Source organism: Chelon labrosus (assembly GCF_963514085.1).
Source record: "Chelon labrosus genome assembly, chromosome: 9".
Lineage (NCBI taxonomy): Eukaryota > Metazoa > Chordata > Actinopteri > Mugiliformes > Mugilidae > Chelon > Chelon labrosus.
This window is the reverse complement of record NC_140359.1, coordinates 14208706-14219915: the sequence shown is the minus strand read 5'-3', so window position 1 is coordinate 14219915 and position 11210 is coordinate 14208706. Positions and strand designations below refer to the sequence as shown.

The 11210-nt window shown below is 46.1% G+C and overlaps 1 protein-coding gene across 1 annotated transcript; it reads left to right on the top strand.

Moving 5' to 3' along the window:
* Positions 1 to 5021: 5021 nt before the first annotated feature.
* LOC311493196 (uncharacterized protein) lies at positions 5022 to 11160 on the top strand (the record flags this gene model as incomplete). The annotated part of the gene is made up of 2 exons (XM_084551757.1): positions 5022 to 11052; positions 11142 to 11160. The coding sequence occupies exons 1-2, from the start codon at positions 5027 to 5029 to the stop codon at positions 11158 to 11160; spliced, it is 6045 nt and encodes a 2014-aa protein (XP_084407883.1). The 5' UTR covers positions 5022 to 5026.
* Positions 11161 to 11210: the final 50 nt, after the last annotated feature.

Genomic DNA, 11210 nt, shown 5'->3' with positions numbered 1-11210 from the left:
AGACAAAGACATCAGTAGTCAGTCTTCAACAGCACAATCGATTTCTTCCATCAGCACATCGACTATGGAACCCAGAACAACAACACTTTTCATTTCTACTGAGACAGAGAGCTCTGGAGACCAAACTGTGGACTTTACTCTCGATTCATTGATTGCATCAACCACTGTCTCTTCACACACCGGAAAAGAGACTGCAGCCATGACCATGTCACAGGAAACTGAAACAGGGGACACCTCAAAGACGGCTGTGACCACAGCCTCGTCACTTTACAGTACTGAGAAACCAACATCAGTGTCAGCTGAACCACAAGAGACTGTCACCACAAGTAAGTCAGAAGATGCTTCGGTAACTCCTCAAGAAAGTTCCAGTTTCCAAACAACAGAGGAAGAGAGCTCAGGTGAACCTACAACTGATATCTCCAGTAAACATCCAACAGTTTCTACAGCTTCCTCATTATTCAGCACAGAGACACCGACACCACGTCCAGATCAGGAACGAGACAGTGCTCACACAGATCAAACAGAGATGTCCTCTGTTACTGCTGTTACGGAAAAGACAGACAAATCTCCTGTCACGACTCCAGTAAATGAAGAGACTTCAGGTGGCCAAACCCCAGACATGTTTACCCCAACGTCTTCTGTCAGTCTCACATCTTCATCTCGGTACAGTACTGAGGCACCAACAACAGTGTCATCTGGAACAACTGGAAGCCTTGAAACAGATGAGACAAAACTACCATCAGTCACAGATGAGTCATCAGTTTCTTCAGTGGCAAGCTCAGAAACAGTGTCACCTGGCTTTTCCTCTGTCCTTTCCTCGACTGTTGGAGACAAAGACGTCAGTAGTCAGTCTTCAACAGCAGAATCGAGTTCTTCCATAAGCACATCGCCTATGGGACCCAGAACAACAACACTTTTCATTTCTACTGAGACAGAGAGCTCTGGAGACCAAACTGTGGACTTTACTCTCGATTCATTGATTGCATCAACCACTGTCTCTTCACACACCGGAAAGGAGACTAATGCCATGACCATGTCACAGGAAACTGAAACAGGGGACACCTCAAAGACGGCTGTGACCACAGCCTCGTCACTTTACAGTACTGAGAAACCAACATCAGTGTCAGCTGAACCACAAGAGACTGTCACCACAAGTAAGTCAGAAGATGCGTCGGTAACTCCTCAAGAAAGTTCCAGTTTCCAAACAACAGAGGAAGAGAGCTCAGGTGAACCTACAACTGATATCTCCAGTAAACATCCAACAGTTTCTACAGCTTCCTCATTATTCAGCACAGAGACACCGACACCACGTCCAGATCAGGAACGAGACAGTGCTCACACAGATCAGACAGAGATGTCCTCTGTTACTGCTGTTACGGAAAAGACAGACAAATCTCCTGTCACGACTCCAGTAGATGAAGAGACTTCAGGTGGCCAAACCCCAGACATGTTTACCCCAACGTCTTCTGTCAGTCTCACATCTTCATCTCTGTACAGTACTGAGGCACCAACAACAGTGTCATCTGGAACAACTGGAAGCCTTGAAACAGATGAGACAAAACTACCATCAGTCACAGATGAGTCATCAGTTTCTTCAGTGGCAAGCTCAGAAACAGTGTCACCTCGCTTGTCCTCTGTCCTTTCCTCGACTGTTGGAGACAAAGACATCAGTAGTCAGTCTTCAACAGCAGAATCAAGTTCTTCCATAAGCACATCGACTATGGAACCCAGAACAACAACACTTTTCATTTCTACTGAGACAGAGAGCTCTGGAGACCAAACTGTGGACTTTACTCTCGATTCATTGATTGCATCAACCACTGTCTCTTCACACACCGGAAAAGAGACTGCAGCCATGACCATGTCACAGGAAACTGAAACAGGGGACACCTCAAAGACGGCTGTGACCACAGCCTCGTCACTTTACAGTACTGAGAAACCAACATCAGTGTCAGCTGAACCACAAGAGACTGTCACCACAAGTAAGTCAGAAGATGCTTCGGTAACTCCTCAAGAAAGTTCCAGTTTCCAAACAACAGAGGAAGAGAGCTCAGGTGAACCTACAACTGATATCTCCAGTAAACATCCAACAGTTTCTACAGCTTCCTCATTATTCAGCACAGAGACACCGACACCACGTCCAGATCAGGAACGAGACAGTGCTTACACAGATCAGACAGAGATGTCCTCTGTTACTGCTGTTACGGAAAAGACAGACAAATCTCCTGTCACGACTCCAGTAGATGAAGAGACTTCAGGTGGCCAAACCCCAGACATGTTTACCCCAACGTCTTCTGTCACATCTTCATCTCTGTACAGTACTGAGGCACCAACAACAGTGTCATCAGGAACAACTGGAAGCCTTGAAACAGATGAGACAAAACTACCATCAGTCACAGATGAGTCATCAGTTTCTTCAGTGGCAAGCTCAGAAACAGTGTCACCTGGCTTTTCCTCTGTCCTTTCCTCGACTGTTGGAGACAAAGACATCAGTAGTCAGTCTTCAACAGCAGAATCGATTTCTTCCATCAGCACATCGGCTATGGAACCCAGAACAACAACACTTTTCATTTCTACTGAGACAGAGAGCTCTGGAGACCAAACTGTGGACTTTACTCTCGATTCATTGATTGCATCAACCACTGTCTCTTCACACACCGGAAAAGAGACTACAGCCATGACCATGTCACAGGAAACTGAAACAGGGGACACCTCAAAGACGGCTGTGACCACAGCCTCGTCACTTTACAGTACTGAGAAACCAACATCAGTGTCAGCTGAACCACAAGAGACTGTCACCACAAGTAAGTCAGAAGATGCTTCGGTAACTCCTCAAGAAAGTTCCAGTTTCCAAACAACAGAGGAAGAGAGCTCAGGTGAACCTACAACTGATATCTCCAGTAAACATCCAACAGTTTCTACAGCTTCCTCATTATTCAGCACAGAGACACCGACACCACGTCCAGATCAGGAACGAGACAGTGCTCACACAGATCAGACAGAGATGTCCTCTGTTACTGCTGTTACGGAAAAGACAGACAAATCTCCTGTCACGACTCCAGTAGATGAAGAGACTTCAGGTGGCCAAACCCCAGACATGTTTACCCCAACGTCTTCTGTCAGTCTCACATCTTCATCTCTGTACAGTACTGAGGCACCAACAACAGTGTCATCTGGAACAACTGGAAGCCTTGAAACAGATGAGACAAAACTACCATCAGTCACAGATGAGTCATCAGTTTCTTCAGTGGCAAGCTCAGAAACAGTGTCACCTGGCTTTTCCTCTGTCCTTTCCTCGACTGTTGGAGACAAAGACATCAGTAGTCAGTCTTCAACAGCAGAATCGAGTTCTTCCATAAGCACATCGCCTATGGGACCCAGAACAACAACACTTTTCATTTCTACTGAGACAGAGAGCTCTGGAGACCAAACTGTGGACTTTACTCTCGATTCATTGATTGCATCAACCACTGTCTCTTCACACACCGGAAAAGAGACTACAGCCATGACCATGTCACAGGAAACTGAAACAGGGGACACCTCAAAGACGGCTGTGACCACAGCCTCGTCACTTTACAGTACTGAGAAACCAACATCAGTGTCAGCTGAACCACAAGAGACTGTCACCACAAGTAAGTCAGAAGATGCTTCGGTAACTCCTCAAGAAAGTTCCAGTTTCCAAACAACAGAGGAAGAGAGCTCAGGTGAACCTACAACTGATATCTCCAGTAAACATCCAACAGTTTCTACAGCTTCCTCATTATTCAGCACAGAGACACCGACACCACGTCCAGATCAGGAACGAGACAGTGCTCACACAGATCAGACAGAGATGTCCTCTGTTACTGCTGTTACGGAAAAGACAGACAAATCTCCTGTCACGACTCCAGTAGATGAAGAGACTTCAGGTGGCCAAACCCCAGACATGTTTACCCCAACGTCTTCTGTCAGTCTCACATCTTCATCTCTGTACAGTACTGAGGCACCAACAACAGTGTCATCTGGAACAACTGGAAGCCTTGAAACAGATGAGACAAAACTACCATCAGTCACAGATGAGTCATCAGTTTCTTCAGTGGCAAGCTCAGAAACAGTGTCACCTGGCTTTTCCTCTGTCCTTTCCTCGACTGTTGGAGACAAAGACATCAGTAGTCAGTCTTCAACAGCAGAATCGAGTTCTTCCATAAGCACATCGCCTATGGGACCCAGAACAACAACACTTTTCATTTCTACTGAGACAGAGAGCTCTGGAGACCAAACTGTGGACTTTACTCTCGATTCATTGATTGCATCAACCACTGTCTCTTCACACACCGGAAAAGAGACTACAGCCATGACCATGTCACAGGAAACTGAAACAGGGGACACCTCAAAGACGGCTGTGACCACAGCCTCGTCACTTTACAGTACTGAGAAACCAACATCAGTGTCAGCTGAACCACAAGAGACTGTCACCACAAGTAAGTCAGAAGATGCTTCGGTAACTCCTCAAGAAAGTTCCAGTTTCCAAACAACAGAGGAAGAGAGCTCAGGTGAACCTACAACTGATATCTCCAGTAAACATCCAACAGTTTCTACAGCTTCCTCATTATTCAGCACAGAGACACCGACACCACGTCCAGATCAGGAACGAGACAGTGCTCAAACAGATCAGACAGAGATGTCCTCTGTTACTGCTGTTACGGAAAAGACAGACAAATCTCCTGTCACGACTCCAGTTGATGAAGAGACTTCAGGTGGCCAAACCCCAGACATGTTTACCCCAACGTCTTCTGTCAGTCTCACATCTTCATTTCTGTACAGTACTGAGGCACCAACAACAGTGTCATCTGGAACAACTGGAAGCCTCGAAACAGATGAGACAAAACTACCATCAGTCACAGATGAGTCATCAGTTTCTTCAGTGGCAAGCTCAGAAACAGTGTCACCTCGCTTTTCCTCTGTCCTTTCCTCGACTGTTGGAGACAAAGACATCAGTAGTCAGTCTTCAACAGCAGAATCGAGTTCTTCGATAAGCACATCGACTATGGAACCCAGAACAACAACACTTTTCATTTCTACTGAGACAGAGAGCTCTGGAGACCAAACTGTGGACTTTACTCTCGATTCATTGATTGCATCAACCACTGTCTCTTCACACACCGGAAAAGAGACTACAGCCATGACCATGTCACAGGAAACTGAAACAGGGGACACCTCAAAGACGGCTGTGACCACAGCCTCGTCACTTTACAGTACTGAGAAACCAACATCAGTGTCAGCTGAAACACAAGAGACTGTTACCACAAGTAAGTCAGAAGATGCTTCGGTAACTCCTCAAGAAAGTTCCAGTTTCCAAACAACAGAGGAAGAGAGCTCAGGTGAACCTACAACTGATATCTCCAGTAAACATCCAACAGTTTCTACAGCTTCCTCATTATTCAGCACAGAGACACCGACACCACGTCCAGATCAGGAACGAGACAGTGCTCACACAGATCAGACAGAGATGTCCTCTGTTACTGCTGTTACGGAAAAGACAGACAAATCTCCTGTCACGACTCCAGTAGATGAAGAGACTTCAGGTGGCCAAACCCCAGACATGTTTACCCCAACGTCTTCTGTCAGTCTCACATCTTCATCTCTGTACAGTACTGAGGCACCAACAACAGTGTCATCAGGAACAACTGGAAGCCTTGAAACAGATGAGACAAAACTACCATCAGTCACAGATGAGTCATCAGTTTCTTCAGTGGCAAGCTCAGAAACAGTGTCACCTGGCTTTTCCTCTGTCCTTTCCTCGACTGTTGGAGACAAAGACATCAGTAGTCAGTCTTCAACAGCACAATCGATTTCTTCCATCAGCACATCGACTATGGAACCCAGAACAACAACACTTTTCATTTCTACTGAGACAGAGAGCTCTGGAGACCAAACTGTGGACTTTACTCTCGATTCATTGATTGCATCAACCACTGTCTCTTCACACACCGGAAAAGAGACTACAGCCATGACCATGTCACAGGAAACTGAAACAGGGGACACCTCAAAGACGGCTGTGACCACAGCCTCGTCACTTTACAGTACTGAGAAACCAACATCAGTGTCAGCTGAACCACAAGAGACTGTTACCACAAGTAAGTCAGAAGATGCTTCGGTAACTCCTCAAGAAAGTTCCAGTTTCCAAACAACAGAGGAAGAGAGCTCAGGTGAACCTACAACTGATATCTCCAGTAAACATCCAACAGTTTCTACAGCTTCCTCATTATTCAGCACAGAGACACCGACACCACGTCCAGATCAGGAACGAGACAGTGCTCACACAGATCAGACAGAGATGTCCTCTGTTACTGCTGTTACGGAAAAGACAGACAAATCTCCTGTCACGACTCCAGTAGATGAAGAGACTTCAGGTGGCCAAACCCCAGACATGTTTACCCCAACGTCTTCTGTCAGTCTCACATCTTCATCTCTGTACAGTACTGAGGCACCAACAACAGTGTCATCAGGAACAACTGGAAGCCTTGAAACAGATGAGACAAAACTACCATCAGTCACAGATGAGTCATCAGTTTCTTCAGTGGCAAGCTCAGAAACAGTGTCACCTGGCTTTTCCTCTGTCCTTTCCTCGACTGTTGGAGACAAAGACATCAGTAGTCAGTCTTCAACAGCACAATCGATTTCTTCCATCAGCACATCGACTATGGAACCCAGAACAACAACACTTTTCATTTCTACTGAGACAGAGAGCTCTGGAGACCAAACTGTGGACTTTACTCTCGATTCATTGATTGCATCAACCACTGTCTCTTCACACACCGGAAAAGAGACTACAGCCATGACCATGTCACAGGAAACTGAAACAGGGGACACCTCAAAGACGGCTGTGACCACAGCCTCGTCACTTTACAGTACTGAGAAACCAACATCAGTGTCAGCTGAACCACAAGAGACTGTTACCACAAGTAAGTCAGAAGATGCTTCGGTAACTCCTCAAGAAAGTTCCAGTTTCCAAACAACAGAGGAAGAGAGCTCAGGTGAACCTACAACTGATATCTCCAGTAAACATCCAACAGTTTCTACAGCTTCCTCATTATTCAGCACAGAGACACCGACACCACGTCCAGATCAGGAACGAGACAGTGCTCACACAGATCAAACAGAGATGTCCTCTGTTACTGCTGTTACGGAAAAGACAGACAAATCTCCTGTCACGACTCCAGTTGATGAAGAGACTTCAGGTGGCCAAACCCCAGACATGTTTACCCCAACGTCTTCTGTCAGTCTCACATCTTCATCTCTGTACAGTACTGAGGCACCAACAACAGTGTCATCAGGAACAACTGGAAGCCTTGAAACAGATGAGACAAAACTACCATCAGTCACAGATGAGTCATCAGTTTCTTCAGTGGCAAGCTCAGAAACAGTGTCACCTGGCTTTTCCTCTGTCCTTTCCTCGACTGTTGGAGACAAAGACATCAGTAGTCAGTCTTCAACAGCACAATCGATTTCTTCCATCAGCACATCGACTATGGAACCCAGAACAACAACACTTTTCATTTCTACTGAGACAGAGAGCTCTGGAGACCAAACTGTGGACTTTACTCTCGATTCATGGATTGCATCAACCACTGTCTCTTCACACACGGGAAAAGAGACTACAGCCATGACCATGTCACAGGAAACTGAAACAGGGGACACCTCAAAAACGGCTGTGACCACAGCCTCGTCACTTTACAGTACTGAGAAACCAACATCAGTGTCAGCTGAACCACAAGAGACTGTTACCACAAGTAAGTCAGAAGATGCTTCGGTAACTCCTCAAGAAAGTTCCAGTTTCCAAACAACAGAGGAAGAGAGCTCAGGTGAACCTACAACTGATATCTCCAGTAAACATCCAACAGTTTCTACAGCTTCCTCATTATTCAGCACAGAGACACCGACACCACGTCCAGATCAGGAACGAGACAGTGCTCACACAGATCAGACAGAGATGTCCTCTGTTACTGCTGTTACGGAAAAGACAGACAAATCTCCTGTCACGACTCCAGTAGATGAAGAGACTTCAGGTGGCCAAACCCCAGACATGTTTACCCCAACGTCTTCTGTCAGTCTCACATCTTCATCTCTGTACAGTACTGAGGCACCAACAACAGTGTCATCAGGAACAACTGGAAGCCTTGAAACAGATGAGACAAAACTACCATCAGTCACAGATGAGTCATCAGTTTCTTCAGTGGCAAGCTCAGAAACAGTGTCACCTGGCTTTTCCTCTGTCCTTTCCTCGACTGTTGGAGACAAAGACATCAGTAGTCAGTCTTCAACAGCACAATCGATTTCTTCCATCAGCACATCGACTATGGAACCCAGAACAACAACACTTTTCATTTCTACTGAGACAGAGAGCTCTGGAGACCAAACTGTGGACTTTACTCTCGATTCATTGATTGCATCAACCACTGTCTCTTCACACACCGGAAAAGAGACTACAGCCATGACCATGTCACAGGAAACTGAAACAGGGGACACCTCAAAGACGGCTGTGACCACAGCCTCGTCACTTTACAGTACTGAGAAACCAACATCAGTGTCAGCTGAACCACAAGAGACTGTCACCACAAGTAAGTCAGAAGATGCTTCGGTAACTCCTCAAGAAAGTTCCAGTTTCCAAACAACAGAGGAAGAGAGCTCAGGTGAACCTACAACTGATATCTCCAGTAAACATCCAACAGTTTCTACAGCTTCCTCATTATTCAGCACAGAGACACCGACACCACGTCCAGATCAGGAACGAGACAGTGCTCACACAGATCAGACAGAGATGTCCTCTGTTACTGCTGTTACGGAAAAGACAGACAAATCTCCTGTCACGACTCCAGTAGATGAAGAGACTTCAGGTGGCCAAACCCCAGACATGTTTACCCCAACGTCTTCTGTCAGTCTCACATCTTCATCTCTGTACAGTACTGAGGCACCAACAACAGTGTCATCAGGAACAACTGGAAGCCTTGAAACAGATGAGACAAAACTACCATCAGTCACAGATGAGTCATCAGTTTCTTCAGTGGCAAGCTCAGAAACAGTGTCACCTGGCTTTTCCTCTGTCCTTTCCTCGACTGTTGGAGACAAAGACATCAGTAGTCAGTCTTCAACAGCACAATCGATTTCTTCCATCAGCACATCGACTATGGAACCCAGAACAACAACACTTTTCATTTCTACTGAGACAGAGAGCTCTGGAGACCAAACTGTGGACTTTACTCTCGATTCATTGATTGCATCAACCACTGTCTCTTCACACACCGGAAAAGAGACTACAGCCATGACCATGTCACAGGAAACTGAAACAGGGGACACCTCAAAGACGGCTGTGACCACAGCCTCGTCACTTTACAGTACTGAGAAACCAACATCAGTGTCAGCTGAACCACAAGAGACTGTTACCACAAGTAAGTCAGAAGATGCTTCGGTAACTCCTCAAGAAAGTTCCAGTTTCCAAACAACAGAGGAAGAGAGCTCAGGTGAACCTACAACTGATATCTCCAGTAAACATCCAACAGTTTCTACAGCTTCCTCATTATTCAGCACAGAGACACCGACACCACGTCCAGATCAGGAACGAGACAGTGCTCACACAGATCAAACAGAGATGTCCTCTGTTACTGCTGTTACGGAAAAGACAGACAAATCTCCTGTCACGACTCCAGTTGATGAAGAGACTTCAGGTGGCCAAACCCCAGACATGTTTACCCCAACGTCTTCTGTCAGTCTCACATCTTCATCTCTGTACAGTACTGAGGCACCAACAACAGTGTCATCAGGAACAACTGGAAGCCTTGAAACAGATGAGACAAAACTACCATCAGTCACAGATGAGTCATCAGTTTCTTCAGTGGCAAGCTCAGAAACAGTGTCACCTGGCTTTTCCTCTGTCCTTTCCTCGACTGTTGGAGACAAAGACATCAGTAGTCAGTCTTCAACAGCACAATCGATTTCTTCCATCAGCACATCGACTATGGAACCCAGAACAACAACACTTTTCATTTCTACTGAGACAGAGAGCTCTGGAGACCAAACTGTGGACTTTACTCTCGATTCATGGATTGCATCAACCACTGTCTCTTCACACACGGGAAAAGAGACTACAGCCATGACCATGTCACAGGAAACTGAAACAGGGGACACCTCAAAAACGGCTGTGACCACAGCCTCGTCACTTTACAGTACTGAGAAACCAACATCAGTGTCAGCTGAACCACAAGAGACTGTTACCACAAGTAAGTCAGAAGATGCTTCGGTAACTCCTCAAGAAAGTTCCAGTTTCCAAACAACAGAGGAAGAGAGCTCAGGTGAACCTACAACTGATATCTCCAGTAAACATCCAACAGTTTCTACAGCTTCCTCATTATTCAGCACAGAGACACCGACACCACGTCCAGATCAGGAACGAGACAGTGCTCAAACAGATCAGACAGAGATGTCCTCTGTTACTGCTGTTACGGAAAAGACAGACAAATCTCCTGTCACGACTCCAGTAGATGAAGAGACTTCAGGTGGCCAAACCCCAGACATGTTTACCCCAACGTCTTCTGTCAGTCTCACATCTTCATCTCTGTACAGTACTGAGGCACCAACAACAGTGTCATCAGGAACAACTGGAAGCCTTGAAACAGATGAGACAAAACTACCATCAGTCACAGATGAGTCATCAGTTTCTTCAGTGGCAAGCTCAGAAACAGTGTCACCTGGCTTTTCCTCTGTCCTTTCCTCGACTGTTGGAGACAAAGACATCAGTAGTCAGTCTTCAACAGCACAATCGATTTCTTCCATCAGCACATCGACTATGGAACCCAGAACAACAACACTTTTCATTTCTACTGAGACAGAGAGCTCTGGAGACCAAACTGTGGACTTTACTCTCGATTCATTGATTGCATCAACCACTGTCTCTTCACACACCCGAAAAGAGACTACAGCCATGACCATGTCACAGGAAACTGAAACAGGGGACACCTCAAAGACGGCTGTGACCACAGCCTCGTCACTTTACAGTACTGAGAAACCAACATCAGTGTCAGCTGAACCACAAGAGACTGTCACCACAAGTAAGTCAGAAGATGCTTCGGTAACTCCTCAAGAAAGTTCCAGTTTCCAAACAACAGAGGAAGAGAGCTCAGGTGAACCTACAACTGATATCTCCAGTAAACATCCAACAGTTTCTACAGCTTCCT